This window comes from Zeus faber (assembly GCF_960531495.2).
Source record: "Zeus faber genome assembly, chromosome: 11".
Taxonomy (NCBI): domain Eukaryota; kingdom Metazoa; phylum Chordata; class Actinopteri; order Zeiformes; family Zeidae; genus Zeus; species Zeus faber.
Genome location: NC_137205.1, coordinates 21,838,379 through 21,865,028, shown reverse-complemented (window position 1 = coordinate 21,865,028; position 26,650 = coordinate 21,838,379). Strand labels below are relative to the sequence as shown.

Sequence of the window (26,650 nt, the reverse complement as noted above, 5' to 3'; positions counted from 1 at the left end):
TCCTACAGCATTCTACAGTGTGTATTCTACAGCCTTATACAGCGTGTATTCTGCAGCCTTTTACAGCGTGTATTCTACAGCATTCTACAAGGTGCTGCAGAAGTCAAAGTAACATCTGGGTGGTATTCAGGCATGACTTTCTTCTCATGCTGTTTGGGCATCCACTGAGCCAGACTATACGAACCTCTTCAATCCATCATCTCTTTTGCAGAGTTCACACTAAAAGTGTAGAATTTATTTGACTTTTTTGTACTCTTTCTGCACACTCATGTGGATTTTTGAACCAATATTATTGGGAATTAGAAAACATAGTTATTAGGTAACATGCGGTTCAAATCGTCCAAGGCCTAGTGGGCCCCCCTGCAGTCTCTGGTGATCCCACAGGGGGTCTGGCTCCCCAGGATGGTAATCAGTGCTCGAATGTGTTGTTCTTTGATACCCACGTTATAAAACCACATACAACAGAAACAAACATATAATTCACCACCGTTCGGTGCAGCCGGGAGTGGGAGCCCAGCCTCGGTGTCAGGAGAGAGAGAGGGGGAGAGGTGAAACCACTGCAGCTTTTAAAGGTCCAAATTACCTCCATCTCCTGCAGCTGTATCCCCTTCCGGTTGCCAGTGCTGGCTCTCCCCACCTGCAGATGGCGCCAAAACCACTACCACACCACACACACTATGTACTGTAATGATATTTGTCTTGCTTTTTTTCCTGCACATTTTTCTAGTGAAAAATTAATGGGGAGGATCCAATGAGACCCTTAATCAGTTTCGTTCACATCACTCCCTTAAACCTGGATGACACTCTCCTCTATCATCCATTTTGTTTGTCGGATCTATTTTTTTTCTCGAGTCACTAAAGACAATTCTCGACATCGAACAAGCGAGGGAACGAATGCAAAGAGAAAATCTACTTGGAACGATGGCACATTTACTGCTGACCTCAATCACTTTGACCTGAGAGCTCTTTTGTCGGTATTGGCAGAGTTTCCGCGGCCTAAATCGGAGTCTTTGTCGCCCTGCCGCACTCTGTGGTGCAATGTGACCTGGATGAGAGCTCGGGGATACTTATCTAATGTGGGGCAACGCAGATTGCATTGTATCCATGGGGCCCAGCACTGCATAGTTGGGAGACATCAGGGACGGCAAGCGCTTAAAGCAATGCACTGGTGGAGTTGGCCTACTCCCTCTCCTCCCTCCAAGTATCTCCACTCACTTAATTATTTTGCTTCTATCCATATCATGGGTCTCCACTTGAAAGCTATGTAAAAAAAAGAAAAAGTGAATAAAAATAAATTGCAAAAGAGCACTAATATGTAACTGTGAACCGCTAACATTTATCATAACCTGACACCAACGTAATTGATTTCTTGGATCCCCACAGATTAAATTGTATTGTATCTATGCATCTGCGCAGACACGCTGATGGACAACCGTGGCGGTTATTTAAAAAGGTCTCGTATCCTTTGATTCATTTTCCGTAGCTCCGGCGTGAATGTGAAATCTGTCCAACATGCCATTCTGACAGGGTTCCTCTGCGAAAAAGAGTCACCGTACAAAACAAGTGAATCCAACTTGCCCCAGGTGTGACACGGATCGGCTGTAATGCAGATTATTTGCATAAACCGGCCCTTATACACCACCAAGCTGGCTTGATACTGTGTTTAGCTTGAAGAGAAATTTTAGTCATAATAATGGCTGGATGTGATATGATCACATTTTTTCTGTTTTGCAAACATTATCAACACGTTAAGCAGACCTTGTGAAATTATGTAAAAATTCTATGGACGGATACAATTGCTTTGAAGCTTCCATTGCGTTCCATTTGCTGGTGGAGTTGGTCTCTTAAGCCATGTTATCCCGCACGAAGCACGTCGCTTGTACGACTTTGATGGCTCCGCAGACGATACAAAATGTTTGCCCCCCTTAAAAATAACGATCCAGGCCGTGTGGCAACAACACATCCCGGGTGAGTCCAGCGAGGCGGTAACTCAGCCATGTTGGGAGACATCTCTGGACATCTTGTTGGAGCCGCTGACCACGGGGGCTGCCTCCCCCCGCCCCTGGCCCCGGCTGTTCCCGTTGTCGTGGGCTAATGTAAACGCGGATGCACACGCGCCTCCTCCAGGCAGATGCTGGTCCCTACCCCTCAGATCACTAGTTCAATTAATTTCACAGTTGGCGGCACCCACAGTCATTTTCTTCTTTCCCCAAGCCCCTCGTCTGGAACTGGAGAGAGGCTGGAGGGATATGACGTGTCCTGAGCCCCAGCGCTCAGAGCTACATCTCAAACCCCTCCCCACCCTCCACATATCACACCCCCTCCACCCCCAGTCCTCACCAAGGCGCCTCCACCCATGAAGCCCGGAGTCGCTCAGGGGCGAGATCTGGCCCGACAGTGCTGCTGCTTTGCGACACATTACAGTCCGACAATAAGAGGGAGATCAGATAGCTGCATGCGTCATTACAGTTTCATAGAGTCGTTTGATTTCTTTCTTTCGCTCCATCTCTCTCTCTCTCTCTCTCGCGCCTCCCCAAAGGAATATTGATGAAAAATATATGTAGCATATAGTATATTCCACAAAAGAAAATTGCAACGCGCCGCGCCACAAAGAAGACAGGTGGGGGTCACGCCGTGCTACCGAGTTCGGAGTTGAAAAAGAAACAGTCGTAGATAAACCATCACCCTGACGCCGCAGCAAAAAATGTTTCCTCATGTGGTCTGAAAGCCTCTAAAAGCCGCAGTTATATTACTCTCCGAACCCTCCCATCACCAATGGAACTCTTCAGCGGATGATAAATGGGTGCCGAATGGAGAAATATAAGTAGTAAAGATTGTAGCGGGCAGCGGACCCAGCTGGCGTCTTCTCCTAATGAGAACTAAAACAAAGTGTCTGTGCCGCCCGCTACAACATCCTTAATAGATGTTTCCCATTACAGGCCACTGCCCCCAAACCCTGTTACCATCTCCAAATCCCTGGTGTTCCATCCAACGCTCCTTCCCCTATCTGCCGTCCACTTTTCACTCTGTCCCTCCCGCCCTCTCCGCTGCAGCTTCACGGTAATTAAACAATTCTGCAACACTTGGAGAAAGTGACTCGAACTTTAAATGTTCAAAATGAGAACCTGCTTCGTCGGGCAGGGTTGGACTGCGTCTGCAGGTGGAGCGCTTCCACAGCCCGGAGTTTTCTCCACTTTGGTCACACCTAAGGTTTCCTAAAAAAAGGGCTACAAATGCCTGAACACTAACTTTCCCCTAAAGAATGAAATGTTATATTGACATGAAAGATGAGATCAGTTGAATCCAATCACGCCGGTGTGATCCACTGAGTCATTTGGTCGGATGGGGTAAAACAAACTCGTTTTTAAAAAGGTGTTTGGACCAATAAACCTCCTCAGCTTCTCCTCTCTGCTGATACTATGGCTATGGGATGTGGGAGCATGTACCGGAGCTCCCTCCTCGTTCTGCCCATCAGCCCCTGCTTGACGAGATACCTCCGTGGATATATATTTTTGATATTTTTGATTTGTGTTTTCGGCCTTAAAGGGGACCTAGAGTATTGTTCTCCTTTTTTACACAAGTTAATTGAAGAATCTGAGGTCCACAAAACGTGTTTGAGCGTTTTGCCGAAAATACCACTCCGATTATGCATTCGAGCCATTGTGACGTGCTTCTAAACCCGGACTGATCCAAAAGGGGCCGTTTCAGTGTGTAGCTTTAATTGCCAATGAGCAGCCAAGCCCTTCGTTCTGAGCCTCAAGTTTGAGCACAAGTTGGGTGTTCTGTGGGCCAATGGTGGTTTAGCTTTATTCCGGGCTCTAAATTAAAAAATATGAATAAATAATAATAATGATAATAATAATTTAATATATCGACAATCAACAGACACAATTTTTTATGATTTGTGTATTTCGAGAAGCCTGAGCGTTTTGTTCACAGGGATTAGTTTGTCATTAGTTTACCTCATTATTTGACACTTTGGACACGTCCAGTATGAACATCCCACATTGTGACATTACATATGTGAAAGAAAATAAGGAAAAGTATTAAAGGTCCCCTTTAATGAAGCAGAGGAGGAATCCACCGGTGTGGCCATCAGCGCAGAGGAGAAGCCTGATTCATCACGGCTACAATTACAAACCATTTGGGTCCAGAACGAGAGCTGGTTTCTCCATGTAATGATGTCGCCTGCTCCACCTGCTCCATTATATACAGCACAGCGTGTGTGTGTGCGTGTGTGTGTGTGTGTGTGTGCTTGTGTGTGCATGTTGAATGTGCTTGTATAGTCGTGTATATATTTGCTTGCATTTCTATCTATGCGTGTGTGTCTGTGTGTGTGTGTGTGTGTGTGTGTGTGTGTGTGTGTGTGTGTGTGTGTGTGTGTGTGTGCACGCGTGTGTTTTCGCAAGAGTTTTGAGTGGGATGTGTTAATTTGCTCGCAGGCGTAAATATATGTATGTGTATTTTTCAGTTCCCTACATGAACATTTTTGGAATTAAGCTTCTTCTTGTTTTTGCAAATTAGAACATTTTCCATCCTGGACGAGATCACAGCTACAGTGTGTACCTTTGTGTGTGTGTGTGTGTGTGTGTGTGTGTGTGTATGTGTGTGTGTGCATGCTCATGCATGAGTGTGTATATGTATAGTTATATTTACTGTATGTTCGTGTGTGTACCTGTGTGTGTTTGTGAAAATTGTTTGGTTGCTCCATTATTGCCTTCATTTTTTGTGTTTACGCATTTCATGTCTCACTACGTCATTCCACGCCACAACACAATCCATTCCACAGTCATTACATACATTTCCGACAAATAACCAGTTCTGGCTCCAAAATTTCAAGCTTGTGTTAATATGGCATGTGGCAAAAGGTGACGTCAGTCACCGCCGCCACCGTGAAATACATTTTTTTCTTCACATTCGTTCTGCCTTTGTTCTTGTGACGGAGGGACGGCGGAGGTCTATTCAGTGAGCCAGCTCACCGCATTGAAATTCCGGCACCTCAAAAATATTTGGGTGAGAGCAGTCGCTGTGGTCGCTTGCAGTCCCCCGTTATTCACGCCACAATTGGGTTATAGTTTCGCCGAGAGCGGGCTTTGTTTATCACCGGTTGCCGTGGTGTGAAATTCAATCACTCATGACGGCGCCGATTTTTCTGTTTTCGATATGTTGCCGTCGCTTTGTGGGAACGCTTTGTTTTTTTTCCAAATATCGCCGCCGCCAGTGTTTGCACACAATCACTATCACTGCACCTCCCATCTTCGGCCATTATCCTATGTTTGCGTCGTTTTAGTTGTTTGTTTTCGGCCATTTGAATGACTGGGATGTGGCTGATTTGTGATTACAGTACGGGGTGTAAAGGGAAACCACTCAGCCTCTGTCTGCGAGGGGACCGAGCGCCGTGTCGGAGCCCGCGCTGCTTTGCAATGCTAATAACCTTCTCCTGCTAAGTATTCAGATGAGGCGGTGGTCACTTCCACTGCCACACCGTGTTCCCTTTGGGGCCCGAGCCTGCCGTGTACTCGGTGAACCCTCCCCCTTCTCTTTGTGTCTTAAAGAACCTCCGTGACCCCTTTCTTGAGTGAATAATACGTGCCACCACTATGAGATAAGATCAGTGACATCATTTATTTGAATGGAATGGCTTATTACATTCAAATTATTCTTAAACTAAAAGTAATCACCACCATATGCTGGGACATAGGGTATGCGGTTCTACTGTTAACCCATTATTATGAAGAACTATGTAACTAACGTGCGCATATTTCTTTTGCCGAAGCTGTATACTGACAGTTACGTCCATTTTTCCTTGGACCCCTCGGACTTTAACCCCTGTCGGGCCGAGGCAGGCACTAATCGGGGGGGCATTGATTCAGGGGCCGGTCGCCGCTCCCGGCTCCGGGGCGGTGCTGACGGAGACACTTCCACACCCACCACTGTCATGCCCTTGATCCACTCTCCGTAATAGCCATTGACAGGTGGAGTGCAGATAACTGTAATCCGCGTCCTAACAGGATTTCACATGTCAGGGAGCGCCGCCTCCCCCGTCGTCGCCTTCAATTCACAACTTTGATTGTAGAGAGACGGATCGTTTGGCCGCCATCAACGCTTATCCGCTGCCTCGGCCTTAGCCGACCGCGTAAAAGTCCCTGTGGTCCTGACAGCAATTTCAGGTGCAGTTGGAGGGCCTTGCATGATCGTTAAAGAGTTGGAAACATCTCAGTAAACACTTTGCATAGAAAAAAATAAAAAATAAAAAATAAATAAATCGATCAATCACAAAAAAAAAAACAACTCGTCACAACTTCAAAAGCAAACCAAACCCATTTACCAATTACATTATCTGTATGGCGCGGAAATCCTTCTAACTCTCTAAGGCCAAGTTATATTGAAATGAAATAGTGACAGGTAATTTACACAAGTTATATGAGACCACCCCAAACCTCAGATTTCAATTAATGGCAGACAGTTATATAAGATATACACACATAAAAAAAAAAAAAAAAAAAGGTACCTCGGGATGTTTAGGGGATGTGATGTGAAATGAAAGAGGATTATTTCCATACGGAGATAAAGTCTCCTAAGAGCGATAAACAGGGCATCCATTCAGACAGCGAAGGCTTCCGTCCTACCCAGGTTGAAGAAAGTGGTTAAAAAAACACACACACACACACACACACACACACACACACACACATACACACATACACACACACACACACACACACACACACACACACACACACACACACACACACACACACACACACACACACACACGCCATTTCCACACCGGCCGACCCTTCAAATGTGGTTTCAATCAACAAATACGTCTGACAGGCCTGCATAATGTATTGCGAAGGGAAGAAGTGAAGGGTTGTCAGGGAGGAGCTCTGTATTCCAGAGGTAGCAGGTGAAAGGGAGAGAAAAAGACAAAAAAACAAACAAAGATTCATTGTTTGAAAAAACCCTATATGTTCATCGAAGGAATCGGCTAATTCCACGTAAAAAACAGCCCATCATGAACAATGGGCATTTATTTACTACTCGTCTGTACTTCTTTCATTTACCTGTTCCTGACGGAAGTTTGCACAACACCCATGAATGACAAACACTTGGATGTGTTCGCTCGTCAGTAGAAGTGCGGATGCCTCTTTTAGAGAGTCTGTGTTTTCTTTTGAAAGAGGACCATCACTTTCCTGTCTAGTTCAGGTTTGGAAGGCCAGTAATAACTGTCTGGCACCCCCCCCCCCCCACAAGGTCAGAATAAAAAAACAGTTGGGCTCGAGAAGAGTAGACAAGAAAGGACAAGGAGACGAAACATGAAAATGACAAAGCTGGACAGGAAATTAAAAGTATGAACCAACTGAGAATAAGGCTACACTTTATTTGAATAGTCTAAAGTCGACCCAGTGTTGACTGGCTGTGAGTCGACTAACAGTTGAGTCAAACGCTTCTTGCGCTGAAAGCCGCGAATCCATTGGCAATATTCCATATGGGCGTCATGTGAATCCCTCCCCGATCGCCCCCTCGCCATGCGCAGAAATTAATCTTAACGAGTTTACAATTGCCCCCGTGCCCTGTTCATCCGTGCCCGTTTTAATTTGTTTTATATGGGGGAACGAGGCACGGCTCAATGTGTTGCTCTCTGCCATCAGGGCGCATGGAGAGCTGTGTCCATGTCCGGACGCGGACGGATTACAAATATAAAAATATATTTATGATTCCCCTTATTTATAATCATTTATAGCCTCATTGAAATGTTATCCCTGTCCATTTTCTAAGCTTCTACCTGTTTTATTTAGTTATTGTAATGGACACAAAAAAGAAAAAGAAAAACAAAAAGAAAAAACACTGCTAGACTTGAAGGATCTCAGTCGACCGATGGGTTTTCGACTGATGATCGACTCGTCGCATGGCAACTGCTTGGCAGTTTAAGATCCCCCCTCCGTGCGTCCCGTGTATACGTTCCATGACTGTTTTTCTCTCCCCCGACCCGGCGGATCGGCAACCTCACAAATTAAGCACTGGGGAGTTCCCAATGTTCAAACAAATAATGATATGTCACAAAGAGGCAGAACAAATGTGAAGTTAATATTAAATGGAATATTAATAAAAATCAATTGCGAGTCTCAACTGATTTTAACTTGGTATTAACTGAGTCAGTTAATACCAAGTTGAGCATTAACATTGGACTATCCAAGTAAAGTATTAGCCTTAACCCAACTTAACCCTAACTCTGCCAAGAAAGCTACTGTAGAGGATTTTTTATTTTTATTTTTTATTGAATTTAATCGAATAAACTGATCTTCTGTGGTGCCACTGATGACCGAGCACGTAGACTTTCCAGGGTAGGAGCGTTTGAAGCCTTTGAAAGCAAACTCCCGCACGAGAAACTTTGCTCAGAGATTTTTCCCTTTTGTTTAGGACGAGCACCTCTGAAGACAATAATTGTGCTTTAGGCCTTCAGGGCTCAACCCTTTTTAAAGGCTTAACAGAGACGAGCCACAGGTGTCTGTCTTCGCCCGACCTGGCCTCACGGGGGGGGGGGATACAGTTACTGGTTTTCCCCTCCGCGCGAGCAGTTCAAGTGCAAAAAAAGGGCCCCCGATGACGGCGGAAAATTGGAGTAAATTGTGCGAGTGATCCCTACTTGGCGTACTTTAACCTTTCCCGGATGCCATTTGTTCTCTCTCCCTCTCGCGCTCGCACACACACACACACACACACACACACACACACACACGGGCACACACACGCGCACACACACGCGAACGTACACACACACACACACGCACACGCCACAGCCCCGAAGGGATTCCAGCATGGGGAGGTGGGAGCACTGCAGCAGCGCGTCCCAATAAGACAAGGTCACCTTAAGTGGATTGGGAAACGGAGGGTGGGGGGTGGGGGTGGGTGGGGGGGGGGGAGCAATTCCCTGGGGATGAAAACGGGGAGCAACTCATGAAAAAGTAATTAAGCAGGATGCACATCAGTGGATGCTACAGGGAGAGAGAGGGAGAGACGAATTGCCCCTCGGGACGAGGGGTTGTGTTTGTACACAAGATATCTGGGAGATGTCTACCAAAACGCACAAAAGGGGGGGGGGGTGGTTTAACCTCCTCACACTTTTTTTTTTGGGGGGGGGGGGGGTTTTGCAAGGCAAATTTGAACAGGAAAAGGTCGGTCGAGGTATAACTCGTGTCCCGCGTTGGGAGCGTGGCTGATGCACTGTGGCCCATGAAGTACCCGGGGATCACCTCGGTTGATTTGGGGTAACGTCGGGTACATGACCGGCCTAACCCGAAAGCCTAACCGCGCTCACACCTGTCGTCCATTTGACGACGTACAGAAGCGGGAAGGGGAAGAAGAACCGTTCTTTTATTCGGCGGTAATTCAGGATTGCGTCTCCACTGCTCCAGATCAATGCCGCGTTCGTTTGGCATCTGAGCCAACGCGCGGTGGGTCTCGGGGGGCATTTCCAGCGAGACAGCTGCCTAGACTTCTGTCAAATAATCCCAGACGGCCCCGAAGTCAGCGTCTGCGCTCCCGATCCATCAGAGAGAGAGACAGAGACAGAGACAGAGAGAGAGCGAGAGAGAGAGAGAGAGAGAGAGAGAGAGAGGATGGACAGAAGGATGGATGGATGGAAATGGACGAACGAACCCTCACACGGCGCTCGGTGCTATCGTATATAAATCACTCTCTTCCATCCTTGGCTCCAGCCTCGCAGAGTCACTCTGCCAGACGGGTCGACGTACACGAGGAAAGTGTGTGTGTGTGTGTGTGTGTGTGTGTGTGTGTGTGTGTGTGTGTGTGTGTGTGTGTGTGTGTGTGCGCGCGTGGGGGTGCGTGTGTGTGAGTGCACTGAGGATAAAGGGAAAGTGCTTTGAAGGAGGTGTGTATTACGGAGGATGAAGGCTTTGGACTGACCCGACAGCGAGGTTATATTTAACTCTTTGTTTCCCGCTAACGCACACGTTCACTATTAATACACATATAGGGGCAAGCACCTTTATCCTGTTACTAAAATAGAAAATTAAATTAATTTTTTACACTTCGCGTCATGGTATTTGTACTTTTACTTCGGTAATAGGTCCGGGTACTTCTTGCAGATGTGATGAAACTAGGGCTGTCAATCGATTCAAATATTTGATCGCGATTAATCGTGGGATTGTCGACAGTCCATCGCGATTAATCGCGAATCGCAAAACATGTACCTTAAAGGGATGTTTTTCAAGTGTTTAATACTCTTATCAACATGGGAGAGGAAAAATATGCACATGTATGTTTAATGGAAATCAATGAACAACTCAAGACAAGTATAAATATTGTCCAGAAACCCTCCAAGGCACTGCATTTAGCATTATAAAATATGCTCAAATCATAACATGGCAAACTGAAATCCAGTAGCTGTGTCTGTGTACTGTCCGTTTTTTTTAAATATTTTCAACGCTTTTTTTCCCCAACTTCGTTTTCACCTTTTTTTTCCGCATTGTGTCCATCTCTTGTCATCCCGAGGATATGGATTTTTGTTATCTGCAGGACGGTGGCGGAAACCTTGTTTATTCAAGGGAACAGCCGCTCTCACGCCGAACAACGGGGCACGGAATGTTAACCCCGTCCCTGCCCACTCTCACAGCCCCGGATCCCGGTAAACCCACATTGGCGGGTGTTGCCGGTTCGCCGGGTTCGCGCACATCGGTGAACCGCACTCCCCGTCCGTCTTCTGCTTCCTCACCACGGGCCGCCGGCTTGACGGCCTGGTCGGCCAGCGATGGTCACGTTCCCCATCCCTGCCGACTCGCACTGTACATCCGCCCTACCTGTCGCGGTTACCGGGGTTACCGGGGCACAGATCTTGCTGCGCGTCTATAGATTCATGGTCTTAGATCTCAAGAAAGAATGGGTAGTGATTCCTAAAAAGCAATACTCGTTTATAGTCATTGACATTCCAGACAAAACAGCCAAATCCTCCATATCCAGTACAGGTCAATCAATATACCGTGATATTGTGAGTCCCAGGGGTAACCGTGGTGACACGGACGGTGCGGTTATGACATACGACTTGTTTGTACGACAGATATGGAAGAAAAGGACGCGGAGCGCGGTCGGGTAGTGGCGCCGGGCACATCTGTCAGTCTGGGCGCGGAGGGCGGAGGGCGGCGGGCGGAGGGTGGCGGGCGGCGGGCGGAGGAGGCGGCCGAGCGGCTGCTGACAGCCAGCTGTTAAACTGAGACATGGAGGGGTGATGCTGACAGGACCTCCACTTTGAAGTGACAGGCACAGGCGGCCGTCAGGCAGAAGGAACATGGCAACTAACAGGCGTCCGGCAACAGAAACAGCCTTGGGAAGGCTGCTGCCGCCTCCCCCGTCCAAAAAAAAAATATATATAAATATATATATTGTGACAAGTTTGTTTCTTCAAAGACCACCTCCACCCAAAACCCCTGCTCTACCGTTTGGAGGCGTCCAGCTCCCAAGCCTTGTTCCCCCAAACGATCACTTTGGACAGAAGCGCGTCAGAGCGAGCGCCGTTCACGCCAACGCCTGCACTTACCTTCAGAGGAAAAGAGAGCGTTTACTGGAGGGCGTGCACGGCGACACCTTCGGGTCGATCGGGCACGCCCCGACACCCAACGGCGGTCAACTAAATGCGGTAAGGACGGCTTACCATAACCCTTTACCGGGGGGGGGGGGGGGCTTCTCAAAAAGTCTTTTTAATCCGTGGCCACGCAGTCAGAGCAGAGAGACACCTGCCCCAATCTGAACTTCCCCAGGGGGTTAAAACTCCACCCCCCCCGGAGACACCCCACCGGCTCCCCGCATTATCAGCTCGGGACACTTCCCTTCTTCATGAGGTGAGAGAGTTCTATTTATTTATTTATTTATTTTTTCATTTCCTTATCAGGTGAAAGCAGAAAACACAGCTGTGCGGCTGCTCCCCCCCCTCCCACCCCCACCCAACCCCCAACCAACCCCCACCCCCGCCCCCCGCGCTACCTACTGTAGGAAATTGGGACGTCCAGGTCTCCCTGCCACGACATCTGTCCCAATTCGTCCACCGAGTGTTGGGCTGGGGAGAGACGCAAGAGGGAGAGAGAGAGAGAGAGAAAGAGAGCGACAGAGAGAGAGAGAGACAGACAGAGGGGGAGAGAGAGAGAGAGAGAGAGCGAGAGAGCGAGAGAGAGACGGGAATCAACGCTTTGCTCTCGGGCCAACAACGCAGTCAAGGCTTATCAAATTGAATACGTGGGGTGAAAAGGAATCTGGAATTTGGCATTGACACCAGACACATTACAGTTGACAATGACGGGTCGTGTGTCCTAATTCCAAGGAGCGATAGTGTTAAGATGAAACGACTCAGTGGTTTTGTTTTTCGCTTTTAATGTCTTTATCTTCCTTTATGCTTGAATTTGCACAGCTCCGAATCGAGCGGCTGATTAGAGCCCGGCAGAGCAGGAGCACCGTATTCCTGATATCAATAATGAATTTTTCGGCACCATCAGCGATGACGCAACAACATTAAACCGTGTTTTTATTGCATTCTGTTTTTGGAATTTTCCATTAGATTTGCTGCTGAAAAGAATACTAGATGACCCTACGTTTGAAAATGGGATGAGGGGCCATGATAGGAACCCATGGATTTTGATGATTCTTAAATAAACAACAAATGACCGTTCAACCGCGACAAGTCAACATGGATTGGACCTCACCTTTCAAGTGGCCGCGTCCCAGCGTGACGAACCCCGAAGAAATAAAGTTGTGCATGTCTTGGCCTCCGCTGCGGAAATTCTCCTTCCCGTAGTGCCCTGTGGAGGAAAACCAAAGGCGCGTGTCGTTGGAACGTCCAGCAGCAACGGCTTCAAGCCCAGAAGAGGAACCGCACCGCGTTTACGTCAGTACGCGGAACGGAAGTTACCGCACCCGATTCCCCCTCCAAAGCATTAGCCACGGTTTCGGATAGATGACGGGGGGATTTAGAGGGCTCTCGTGTTATTATATTCCTCGAAATATAGGCGTCTAAAGTAGTCTTCCGTGGCAAAGACATCTTCCGGTAGCTCTCGCCCGACGAAAATCAGAGACAATGGACTCGACGATCAGTTTGACGCCTTGAATGCCGGGGATTGGATGTGGGCGTGCAGCAGATAGCATCATGAGCTCAGATTGACATGTTCGCAAACACCTCAACCTCAACCGAACTGCCCCGTGTGGGGGTGGGGGGGGGGCAACTCCCATTCCAATTGGAAATATGAATTACATGAATTATATTGGAAATATACGGTAGAGATCCCTCTGACCTCCCTCAGTTCAGTTCACTTCATTTCACAATATGTCTCCATTTTTGAGTGTGACCAGCAATTAAAGAGCGAGGTAAGTTTGCCCCCCCCCGGCTCCAAAAATGTCTTTCTATCCTTCCTTCTTTCTTTCCTTCCTTCTTTCTTTCTTTCTTTCTTTCCCTCTCTCCTTTTTTGCTGTTAACATCATCCATCTCCAGCGGCGGACGTCGGATCAAAAGCGTCGACGTCGCTCAGCATCCTTTTGAGCATCGCCCGTCTATTTGGATCCAAGACAGAAAAAAAAACCACGAAAAAAACAACAACAAAAAAAAGTTCCGTCTCCCGCTCCGCGCCCGCGTCCAATTCCCGTTATTCTCGCTCGGCATTAGCTGGCAAACGGTTAAACGCCCCCGTCTCCGCGGAGACACTTCAAAGCCAGCGGCGTCACGCGAAACCTTCGGGCCCCGGAAGGCGCGATCGAACAGCATGTCAAACCATCGTAATGAGACGGAACACCGGGGGGCGCCATCGCTCCCAGCTGCGACGCCCGCTTACGCTCCGAGGCTCGTCCGCCATTGTTGTCTGCTTTTTTTTTTTTTTCTCCTTAACGCCGGAAATTAAACTGCAAAGTGGTTACCGGGACCCCGGGGGCCATTTCTGTTGCGGGGACTCCCCTTGGCGATGAGGCAAAACATATGAAAGCGAGGCGCTAGTACGCTGACTTGTGTCGCAATCGTGTAATATTTAGGAAATGTGTCCGCGCACACGACATGGTGTGGCTTTCAACCACTTTTAGGCTTTTAAACCTCAGCCAGCGCTCTACAGGCAAAGTTATTCCAAATAATAATAATAATAATAATAATAATAATAAGTATAATAATAATACGCAGTTCATCGAACGTATGGATGGATGTCCTCATACAGGGGTTTCTATTCTCATGCCAAGGACCCCCAAAATGTGATCACTGAAAAAACAAATCACAGGTTACTGCATCATATACATCTTAAAGAGATGACAAATCAAAAGCGATTTTCAACCTGTGGGTTGCTACTCCCCTAGTGGTCTAAAAGTGTACTGCAAGTGGGCTGTGACATAATTGGCAATGAATATACAGTATATACTGTATATATATATTTTTTTTTTTAATTTAAAAACGAACATCGTTGAAAATCTTTAAAAATACATCACAAATCGGGAAATCATCAGATGCTGTTTTATCGATTTGGGTACCGTATAAAGGGTAAATACGAGCTTTTTCGATTTTTTTTTTTTTTTCTTTTAAACAATTTAAAGAGACATTTAAACAACAAACAGGCTGCTGTGGCCATCCACTTTGAACATCGCTGTTCTAAATAGTCTCAACTCCTGACCTCAGCGTGCTCTAAGCAAAGCCTCCCACAGACCTCAGGCAGGATGTAAGCTGCTGGACAGAAAATGGAAAAAGTTCATTTTTAGTTTTATCTCAACCAATAATTGTTCCAAATATTTTTACGTTGCATAGAAAATAATGGTTTCACTCTAGATAAACTGGAGACCAGCAGTATTAACTGATTCCTATTTTTCTATGAAACATTTATTAGGCATCAGCAAGGGGACTTTTATTTTAGATATTTTTTTAACACATTTTTATGATGAAAAAAATTTAGATCAAGAAGAATACAGTTTAGAATCCGGGAGGCTGAAAGGGGACTTTTCATGAAATCATTCCACTCCACTCCAGAGGTATTTCATCATGTTTCTGATGAAATATCAAAAAAAAAAAAAAACAAAGTTGTCAATTGGAAAATGTTTTTTTTTTTTTGATAAAACGAAACTGGAATGTGAATCACGTCCTCCCCTGCGAGCCTCCAGACCCCCAGGCCTGGACATCGCTTGTTATTCTCTCCTCCTCCTCCTCCTCCTCCTCGGCTTCTCTCTCTCTCTCTCCGGCCTGCTGTTCTGCTTTCACATTCAGAAGACGTTCCTCCGTGCAATAGCACCACCAGCACCACCACCAGCACCACGTTGTAACACACGCAGCAAGCACAACGGACATGCACGTGACCAAACAGACACAATTTGGCATTTGGAGAAATCACGCCTTCTGGATTCGTGCACCACGGCGGGGGGGGGGGGTCGCAGATACAACTCAAAAGTCTAAATAGAGGCGAATCAGGGGGGAAATGCCAAAGACAAGGGAAAGGAAAAAACATCTCCCGTTTCCCCATCGCCCTCTTGCTCCAGAAGAAAATGTGAAACGGCCGAGGAGGAGATGGAGATGTGTACGTACTGGACATTTCGGAAAGGGGACTGAGTGGAACCAAATTGGAAGTGGAAATATTGAGAACTTTCATTTCACCGGGAATGAATTGAATAGAATTGCAAACTAGATTAATAGTAAACTAATTGTAAGTAATACAACGGGTGTTTTTTTTTTTTTATATATTCTAAATGCTGTGTGAATGTGTCAGTCTGATGTCAAATCCAATTTCAACAATCATTAATTATGCCATGGAGTCTGCCAGATGGTAATGGGAACCTTTTGAAACACAAAGCACCTGGAAAAATTTGAATTATCGGTACATCTAATATAATATCATAACATATCAAATAAGATAATATCATATCAGATCATATCATATGAAATAATATAATTTAATATAATATTATGATTATTTTATTTTCTAATAAATTGTGAAAAAATATACTTTAGCTAATTTACTTTTATGGATGAAGCAACAAAAGTAAAGCGAAAATGTACTTGTCTTTTTTATAATTTTTCTGCCATTATTGCATAGAGATGTGACTTATCCACCGGTACCACTCTGGGAACTCTGGGTTCTGCTGCACGCTGGGATGTATAACAGTGTGTTATCGGCAGCTCAGGTCGTGTTCCTTTTTAAAAAAACAAAATTGTCTCTTCACCTAAACGGCCTGGTGATAGAACGATGAGGACCTTATAGACTCCGTGGTGTCACCGGTCCATCTCCCGTCTATGATCCAGCTCTAATATCCACTTTCTAGCTGTCTTTCCAAATATCTGCCCTGTGATTTAGGTATATACCGTTTTGTATCGCTCAGGCTCCCTAGGCAAAAAACAGCAGGGAGCCAAACCCAAAATCCGTGTTCGCCCAACCCTGATCCAAGCAGAGTCCTCGCTCTAACCAACGCTGCATCGTAAAACGATCCCAAACCTCCAGAACCAACGACCACACGAGGCCCGACCGCCAAAGCCCCCGTCCAAGTCAGTCACATTTGGTGCTGCTGGTTTGGGAATAACATTAATAATAACAAGAAGTAATCTCACCATCAACATGTTTTAGCCAATTGCATCCCATAATGTTCACGAAAGTTTCCACTGCTGTGGAGGCAAAAAATAAAAAATGAATAAATAAAACACATTCACGGTGAGTGAATCGTTTGGAAATACAATCGCCACTGTCATTTCTTCACTAAATTACCAACTGGTGGATATCTCACTTCTTCATTTTGATTGTAGTCATCCAAGTCAGTCTGTGTGTGTGTGTGTGTGTGTGTGTGTGTGTGTGTGTGTGTGTGTGTGTGTGTGTGTGTGTGTGTGTGTGTGTGTGTGTGTGTGTGCGCGCGCGCTTTCCACTTCCTGTTTGAGTGGCCGCTTCCATCATTTCCACTGCGTTTGAATCCCGATCTCTGAGCGTATGGATTCACCGTCCGTGCCGACGATCCCGTCCCCGCCGCTAATTGTGGCTCTCTAATGAAATCAAACAAATCAATAAAAGGATGTCGAACCCGTCGCTAAACTGATCCAGCGACTTAAAGTCGTCGATTCTGACTGAGATGCGGTCGCTTGGCTTCCTGATCGTTTTTCCCTAAGCGGCGATTAACGATAAAGGATCGTTTATCGCAGGTTCCCGCCGCTGGTCCCGTCCTGGTCGCTGCCGCTTTCTTCCGCCTTTCAATCCAAACTGTCCCTCCGTCAATACAACCAGTGTTTATGCTCCAAACTCCATCTGCGTCTCTCCACGTCTCTCCTCCTTTTCACACCCCATAATGCACTGTTTCCCCAATCTTCTTTCTGTCACAGCGATAATCCCGCGGCACTACACCGCTGCCCTGCTAAGCCGCCAAAAATTTACCTACAGCTGTGCTTATTATTATGGCCTGCTTATCGCCACGCAAGGCTCCGCCAGCGATTCGTTCTCGACAAATCTCTCAAAGGAGCTCCGGGGGAGCCGGGAGCCGCTCCGGCCGGAGAGCCTTCGATTCGCAAAGTGAAAAATCACAAAATGTCGTTCATCGTTCGCCGGGAGTCCTCCCCTCGCCCCGCCGTGCGGTGAACCAACCGCATCCAACCGAGAAGGAGTCCAAACCTTCGTGGCTGACGGACAGTCGCCGCTCGCTGAGTGAAACCCGACGGCTGCTGTTATGGCTGGAACAGGTCAATCCAGTGAACGGGCGCCGCCGGGCAGGTTTGATCTTGCAACACTCGAGCTAATGCCCATTTATTTATTCATTTTTCAAAGTGGAATTTGGAATACAGTTGGCGGGTGCCCCTGGCGAGCTCTGGCCCCGCCCTCGCGGTCGCAAAACACGGATCTAGTGACGCCACCGCGACAAGGGCTGGGGTCGGTCGTCCCGGGCGCGGCCCTCCTCATCCGTCCGGCCCGAATATCCGAATAAAAAAATGGCCGAACAGCCCCTCCGGGGGCCGGGGACCTGGCCTCATCGCAGTTTTTGTTTCCTCCGAACGGACGCCTCCCTCTCCCTCTGCGTGTTATCACAATAAAAACCCGTGTGACCGATCGCGGTCGGTCACACCGAAGGCTTCGACGACAGCGTCGGTGATGTACTGCCGACCGCAGGACCAAGGACAAATGCGCTCATTTTCAAGTCGCTGATGATGAATGCGTCCTCGAAATGATGTCATGCAACGCGTTTGCGTTCACACTCCATCGTCTGAATTCGGTGTTTAAAAGCCGCGGGGGAAGAGCCGACGGCGGGGAATGTAAATCCGCGAACGACCGCTCTCTTTCTTGGTGCGCTCGTGAATCGCCTCCGCCGGGTGTGATGGGATGTTATATTTTGGGTCGGGTTCACTTTGACACCGGAGTGAATCTGGGACACCGCACTGGGGCACTTAACGGGCGCCTTGCTCCCCCAGAGCACGGCTCCACACAGCGGATAAACCCCCCTCGGCAGAACAGAAATATCCCGGAACAAAAAAGCATCTCTGCGTCTCCGGCAGAAGGGGATGTTAATTTGAATCTCAATTTTTAGCCAATGCTGAGTAGGCTTATGGGACACCCGGCGCGGGGCTTCGCACTTTAAATTGCTATACGTCTCCGCTTAAGCCCGGCTTAGAGAAAATACTGGAGCAGCGCCTCCCGTCACTCAGTCTATTTCGGTGGGCGTCAGTCAAACGCAGCCGGCGCTTCAGATAATGAGAGCGGAGAGCCGCTCCCGCCGCACGGACCTCCCCACGCTGCACATTCCGCCGCAGCAGAACTCTGGACAAAACTGCTTAGCTCGGGCGTACGTTTGTCAGACGTGAGCCGGCGACGGTTCCACCAGCGGGGGGTTTCAAACTAATTCTGAGCGGAGTTATTCAAGTGAGTTTTTTTTTTTTTTTTTTTGTATGAGGGGTCGAACATCTGGAGGAATTCTGAATGTTTGACGCCGCATGCAGGTTTGGAGGAATCCAGGCTATAATCATGCCACTTCACCCATTACTATGGAATGAGGGCTGTAGATAGTACCGTAATTACACTCAGAGCCGTGCAACAGAAATTAATGGAACTGAGGTTCATCACACTACGGCTCACTTGGCCACCGTACAGCAAAATGGGCTCAGGAGTTAGAGCGGGTCATCTAGTAACCCAGGTTGCCGGTTTGACCCCAGCTCCTCCTGCTAGCGTGCTGTAGTGTCCTTGAGCACAACACTTAACCCCCAATTTCCCCAGGTGGCTGCGTCCATCGGTGTATGGATGATCGTAAGCCGCTTTGGACAAAAGCGTCTGCTAAATGATGTTGGATTAAAAAATGTTCAGCCGTTCTGATGATGGGAGTTTGGCAGGAGTCCTCAAAGATATCAACGAGATCTCAAAGATATCAATGAGATCGATCCCTTTGTTCCAAAAAGCCCATATAGAAAAATACTAAAACATCTTTCTTATCTCTTAATTTATCTAATTATTGAAGGTGGATGGACGGTGTCCCCCCTCTTCCAACCACGATTTAGCCCCTTGGTATCAGTAAGATTTGGGCATTTCTGACGGCTAAATGCCGATTGCAATGGACAAACAACAGGGATTTTCATATAAAACGTATCTCCAGCCGGGCTTCTCTTTGCTTGCACACAGCCTGTGTCGAAAGCCAAACATCGCTCCAGCTATTCGAGTAATAGTGGGAAGCGAGGTATAGGCAACAAGTCACATCATAACCTCGTCCGTCTTTTGCTGGATTTAGCAGCGTCCTTACCGTGGTTGGACACGTGGCCGTGAACTGGTGTGTAGTGGTTCTTGGAGGTCCTGATCAGGGCGTCATCTTTGGGCGAGCCGTCCATCGCCGCGATGTTTTCATCCTCGTACTGAGAGATCGGAATGGGCCCTTGTTGCTTCAAAATGTCCGCCAGGGCTCTGGAAATAACACACAGATGAGAGAAAACTAATTAAAAACTTTTTTTTTTTTTTTTTTTGTTTCCCCCCCCATTTCCCAATCACAAAAAAAACGTTGCTTTGGTCAGCGTGGTCATTTCATTTAGCCACCAGTTCCAATTTGAATCATTGCGCTCCGGAGCAAATGCTCAGATGAAGCCCTAATTATTTAGAAGTTAGAGTTTCCCCGTTGAGATAAACAAGTGACACACGGGTTGTTGGAGCTGAGGGGAGACCGAGTGCCCGACAAGGGCATTTTTTATTAAACTTAAGTAATTGGTTCATCCATTCTTGGAACCGCAGTCAAGTCAGGGCCTTTACTTCCTCGATATTCAAGGGAAAATTTCAAACAGTTCCTTCAGTTTTTTTCCGGTACAACATACGTAAAAAAATTAAAAATAAACGTACATTGCCCTTATTATTATTTTGAACTATTGTAGTCATAGTTTTCGAGTGTAGGGTCACTGTTTTCCTGTTTTTTTAATTGAGAGACCGAAAGTGTGTTTTTTTTGACTCAATGTCAATCTACAGAACTCTGTGACTTTGGGAGATATACTCTATATTTATAACACTTCCCTTGCAGTATGAGCACAATTTAGCCTTTTATGTTTTTTGTTTTTTTTCGGTATCACAGACGGAGGCGACCTGATTTGAAATTGTCCTACTTGGCTGCTGTGCATTGTGTGACAGGCAAGGTACAGTGGTATGCCCGTATCAAAAATTGGAACAAGCAGAAGTGGTTAAATTCAAGGTTATCCATTGATGAAATGGATGGGCATTTAATTGATATTAGCGTTTAGAGGTGGTGTCGTATTTCCATATTGCTTATATTCCATATTTCATATATTTCATATTTCCATAATGTTTGGTCTGGATTGAAAATAAAGTTCATATACAGTACAACAATGTCATTTGTCATTTGTCTTATATTGTTTAGTTGCATGACATGAAAAGTTGCCGAAAAGAATAAAGATCCTTTCAACTTCAGAGTGATAAAACAGAAAAGTTGGAATGATTTACACTGAGATGGTTTTTCTTGAGCCTCCACACCAAAAGGTTTCCCAGTTGTTTCTGTGCTATTTTCCTATCCAACTGCCCATTCATCTTGGAATTGACCCCCAGTCTGAGAGCAAAGCTTTATTCTTCCACCAAAAGCAGCGCAAACTGCCTTTTGGATTTTTTGCGTCGGAGCGAGTGATCAATACGCCCCACTGAAATCATCGGCTCCGGCTTTCCTTCTGCGTTCCTCCTCCGGCAAATGTCACAGATGAAGCCGGCGGAAAGGTCTGTCAGCACCTTAGCATTCCACTCGCGTTCCCCCCCCCCCGGGTCAGTGAGGTGCGAATCTGAACCTCTCCACTCAACCACTGGAAATTAACAGAAAAGGGCTGCGCTCTGAAAGGCAGCGGGGCCCTTGCCAAGTATATACTGCAGCTAATCCCATGTTCCACCGCTGCCGCTTGGTTGCGGCTGTCAGCGGGAATGTTTCAGTCGGCCCCTGAAGTCTATTCCGGCGCATGTCATTACGACAGCACTATGCCAAGTGATTGCTGCGAATAAACAAATCGTGAGAAAAAGGCAATTGAGTGCCCACCAAGGCATGGGCCACCCCCCACCCCACCCCACCCCTCCCCGGCACCACACACAGTCGGCATAAATTCCTGTGGCCACTGCTTATATTGGAGTGGTGGCATTAAGCAGCTCTACTTGAAAGCGTGCCCCATGGCTAGGATGGGGAAGCATTAGTGGGACATAAACTCCACAATTGCTCCTCTTCTCGGCACAGACGTGGGAAACCTGCACATTGCACGTTTTACAGCCTACTCTGTGGAATAGATCTGCTGCCTTAAATTAAATGGACGGCAAAGATGCTTGTAAAGTTTGACGACTGATGGACGGTGTGCGCTAACTCCCCTAACTCGCTGAGATTGATGGGCTTTACCTGGCGCCATTTCACAGTATCAAGTGCGCTATGGGAGTATTGCCCCGCATAGGAAAATGTTCAATTAGTAAATAAATGATTGGCTGTTGTCTGCCGGAAGAGCTGCCCTGCTCCGCTGTCAGTGTGAGGATTAGCTAATTAATTCCAAAACTTGTCATCACCGGGTTTCTCTGAGCGACAACACTGAGTAATCTCCCCTGACATTATGGAGGCAGCAGGCGCCGGCACCACAGGACCCAGGTAGAACAATGTTCCATTATCTTTGCGGCGTTTCATCAGGCTCCTAACAACTACTGACAATTTAGTCATCCTCAGTATTTTCTGGACGAAAGCAAAATAACAAAAATCAAAAATCGAGACCGAACGTCATATTTTCTGTAATGACAAGTTGACTTTGGTTTCTCCGTGAAAGAGACTGTCATACTTTATTAATGTCTCCCTCTAATAATATTGTGGTGGGGTGGAGGGACAGCCAGCCATGTTGGGCCCTCAGGTGCACATGACTGAAGAGCAATTCGACAGGTATGACCCCACGGGGAATTGAACCTCAGCCCGCTGCACCGGGGACCTCGATTAACCACCTGCTCCTCCCGCAGACCCAAATTTAAACAATCCCGATAAACCTGCCACATTGCAGTAACCGCCCTGCTGTTCTGCCGGCAATCTGACCTTAAAATTCTTGGCCACAAAAGCAGCTTTTTTCCCCCCTTTCCTTGTGAGGAATGTTATATGATTCACACAGCCTCAGGAGACAAAGCTGTTCAAGTCCCTAAAGCTCTGGCTGCATCACTTGACTTCCAGAATGATCTACACCCGTTGACATCAATCTAGGCTACTATGTGAATGATGTACATTTAGCCTACCATGTGGACCACACAGTATATAAACCCTACCATGTGGACATAAATCTAGGCTACCATGCGAAAGTTTACATAGGCTACCGTGTGGATACGAATCCAGCCGTTCATGTGGAAATATACATATAAGCCGACGATATTGACGTGTTTATACCCTACCATGTGGATATATGCAAGCACGGACATTGTAATAACCGGGCGTGTCAAACCATTGCAGTAACCCCCCTCAATCAAACGCTGCTTCAGTCAATGTGCATGTGTTCTCTCGTGTACGTGATGCTGAGTGCGGTGGACTACACCATTCATGTGTGTAGTTGTTTGAACTCCCTGCTCCTCCACCACCACCACCCCCATCCCCTAATGGCTGGGTCCCATATCATTTTTCCACTGCCTTCTTTCCCCTACTGTCCAAGCTTGTTCTACCATGCGGATGCACATATAGCCGTTAAATATATATGCTTCCTCAGGTTGATAGGGTGAGACACTGTGCACTGACACACTGTTACTGCTGTCCTGGACCGCTCACAGTGCGGTCCTTTGAGCCGCTGTTGACCAATAAAAGATGCCAGGGTTAATTGGGAAAAAAGCTGCAGAGTTGTTTGGAATCTACGAGGCTGGGAAACCTTTGCTTCAGGCTACATGTACACTAGCTCCCCGGGGAAAATACCCCTTGAATAAATGGAAAAACAAAACAAAATGGAAAACGCAGGTAACTGCATAACTAAATACATCTGCAAAAAGACGTGTTTTTAATCGCCTTGGCGTCGATTACGGAAAAATAGTTGCGGAATTTCTGATAAGAAAATTTCTTAGAAAATGATGAGTCTGTGTTTTTAGTCACAGCACGTTATTTACTGTAGATTTGGATCAAAACAGAGGCTTACTCAGGCTTTCACCGATCCCCCAGTATTCATTATTCCTTGACTGTGGCATGAATAAGCATCCTTCCATACCAACACCGAAAAAGGAAATTCTGACACATGCACATTAGAAATTAAGTGAACAACAAATTAAAAAGTGACAGAGAAACACTTGGGCATTTATGTAGTCGAGAAAGAGTGATTTTCTCTGTGGGAAGTCTCTCAAGTCACCCGTCTCCTTCTACTGGCCTCAGCATGGGCTTTTCTCAGCCAACTAAGAAAAAAATAGATAAACAAACATTTGCACTGACTCAGAGACATTGGGTCAAATCAAAAAGACGTCTGAATCATTTTTTTCAGCATTTTTGAGGTGGCGCCTCTGCATCAAATTCGCTTGGAGAGCTTTCAATCTCTCTCTGCTTTGATCGAGGTGAAACACTGTTGTAATTGGAAGCGCAGCACTTTTCAAGGGAAAAGCGTCTTTATTGTGTCATAACGATGGAAATGGAGCCGCTGCGCGTAAACTGATCCGAACAGTTCGATTAGTGGAGAGAGAGTCATGGTTTTCCACTTAGTGATGAGGACGTTAATGTGAATTACCCTGTTCCTTTTCTAGGATGAAAGTGCGAAGAGAGAGAGAGAGAGAGAGAGAGAGAGAGAGAGAGAGAGAGAGAGAGAGAGAGATACAGACAGACAGACAGAGTGAGAGAGACAGAGATACAGACAGACAGACAGAAAGATAGAAAGGGAGTAATAAATGAAGTCTGCTGTGAGAGAAAAACGGAGGAAGAGAGAAAATGGATAGAGAGAAATAGAATAACAGAGAGAGAGAGAGAGAGAGATCAAGGTAGGAACAGAGGAAGGAAAGAGAAGAAACGATAGAAAGAGAGACAGTGACAGACAGACAGCGGAAAGAGCGAGACAGACGGACAGACAAATAGAGCGGGAGGGGAAGAGAAACCAAGTCCCTTCGAGAAGAGGAATGGGGGCAGAAAGAAAGACAGACAGAAAGAAAGAGACAGACAGACGGAAAGAGAGCGAGAGAGACGGACAGGGAGAGAGAGAGAGAGAGAGAGAGAGAGAGAGAAGGAAAGTCCGTCGGCGAGGAAGAACGGAGGCGGACGTGTGGGGGGGGGGGGGACAGAACGAAAGACAGAAAGACCGAAAGAGGGAGAGAGAGTGAGACAACCAGGAGCACAGACAGACAGCGCGCCGGTCCTACCTGTGCACGTTCATCTCCTGCGGCGGCTTGGTGGCTTTGTCGTACGCCACCTTGGCGGAGATGCCCAGGGCGATGATGAGCGCCACCACCCCGCAGCTGATGTACACCGTGGTGTTGGTCTGGTCGAGCTCCGGGTCGTACGTGTCCCCGGTGGGCGCCGGGGAGGGCGGCTGGGTCTTGATCCAGTCCGGCGTGTTGTAGTTGGTGCAGTACTTCTGCTCCAGCCGCTTCCCTTTGTCGGCGCAGCAGAAGCGCAGGAAGCAGCTCCCGCAGCAGTAGCGGTGGTCCGTGTTGTTGCACGAAAACTCCTTGTCGTACTGTCCGCTCACATCGTAGTAGCCCAGGCAGGTGTCGTGGGCTCCGACCGCGGGCGCCTGGACCTGCGTGATCCGCCCCGCGGGCACGGACACCGGGCCGGCCGTGCTGTTGGCCTCCCGGGGTCTCTGGTTCCGCTTCGGGAGGGGGGTCTTGGTCCTCTTGTTGGCCGCGGCGCACAGCACATTGTGCGGGTCCAGGTAGATCAGCAGGAGGAGAAGGTGTCTTATCCCCATCGTGTGCGAGGCGGCAACTCTTCGCGGTTCGGTCTTTTCTTTCTCTCTTTTTTTTTTCTTTCTTTCTTTCTTTCTTTCTCTCCTTCTTTCTTTCTTGCTTTCTTTCTTCAAGTCGTTTTCCCAGAAAGTGCTCCACTCTTCCCGCTGTTCTCACCGAGCGGACGCTCTCTCATCGCAAGTGTCCGTCTCCAGCGTGGCATGCCCTGCTTTCAGGACGCGCTTCCACGGGGCTTCAGTCGAGTCTCAGACATGTTGGTGGCGTCTTCCGACCCGCTTTCAGATCAGTTTGTGGCCACCGGAAGAAAAGTTGGGTGTGTCAGGGTGTTTTTGCCTTGGAGTGCACAGTGCTCAAAAGTCAACTGCATTCACTCATAAAGCTCCAATTTGACATGTTATGTGACGGATCCTGCGGGGAGGAAAGGTGTGTCAGTAAACCGCGAGTATGCAGCTGTAGATTATCTACACACTTGCCCCCAAAAATGATGGAATTATTTCAGAGAATCCCTCAAACCGTGAGAAATACATAAAAAAAAAAAAAAAAAAAAAAAAAAGAAAAAGGTCAGATTTGGGTTGAATTGGCGCCGAGCGCACGTTTCAGCAGAGCCGTCCGCTCGGGGAGTTTCAGCACCGCGGACAGCGGCCGGCGCACGCACGACAGCGCCGTCCCCAACCGCGATTTGTTTCAGTAACAAAAGTACGAAATTCTTGATTTTTGGTCTTTTTTTCCTCTGGGCAAATCAAGACATTACTTCATATTCCTTTCTGCTAATAAATCTGTCATCAGGTTATGTTCTACCTTCGTATCTTGCAGCAATAACAGAGACAGTAACCGCTCAAAGCCTTTTGTCCGTTGTTCCTTATAATAAAAGTTCTCTAAGTGATGGAAGTTCTTCAAACTGTAATGGGAAGAAAAAAAAAAAAAAAAAAAAAAAAAAAGGGGAAAGGCAGAGGAGCACTTACCGTGCACACTGTCCGGTACCGGGGTCTCTCTCCCAGCTCAGCCTCCGCCTCACAGAGCCCTGGTTGAGGCATGAGGCAGGACCTCCGCTCCGGACCGCCCCCGTCACCCACCCCCACCCACCCCGGCAGGAGCCACCGACGTCACCGCTCCAGCTCCAGGTACTTTGGTTAATTATCAGTGTGCATCTGACGGCAGATCAGGCGTGGAGTGGACACAGCTCGATACTTCTCCAACCCAGACCGCCCCGCCCCCCACCCAACCCCCCCACCCCCACGTCAGAGCTCGAACTATTGATGGTGCACATTCACACCATGCTGAGCATAAGCTACATTAAGTCACAAACCAATCACATCTCGTGTTGATCCAAT

General features: G+C 47.3%; 1 protein-coding gene across 1 annotated transcript in view; it reads right to left on the bottom strand.

Moving 5' to 3' along the window:
- Nucleotides 1-25,321, bottom strand: part of LOC307236447 (shisa family member 6) — a gene marked incomplete at both ends in the record, with an annotated part of 62,973 nt that extends 37,652 nt beyond the window's left edge. Inside the window, 4 exons of the mRNA XM_080008872.1 lie at nt 12,005-12,073; nt 12,714-12,809; nt 19,714-19,871; nt 24,771-25,321. Coding sequence (XP_079864998.1) covers nt 12,005-12,073; nt 12,714-12,809; nt 19,714-19,871; nt 24,771-25,321 — 874 coding nt within the window. The remainder of the gene's footprint in view (nt 1-12,004; nt 12,074-12,713; nt 12,810-19,713; nt 19,872-24,770) is intronic.
- Between the last annotated feature and the right edge of the window lie 1,329 nt (nt 25,322-26,650).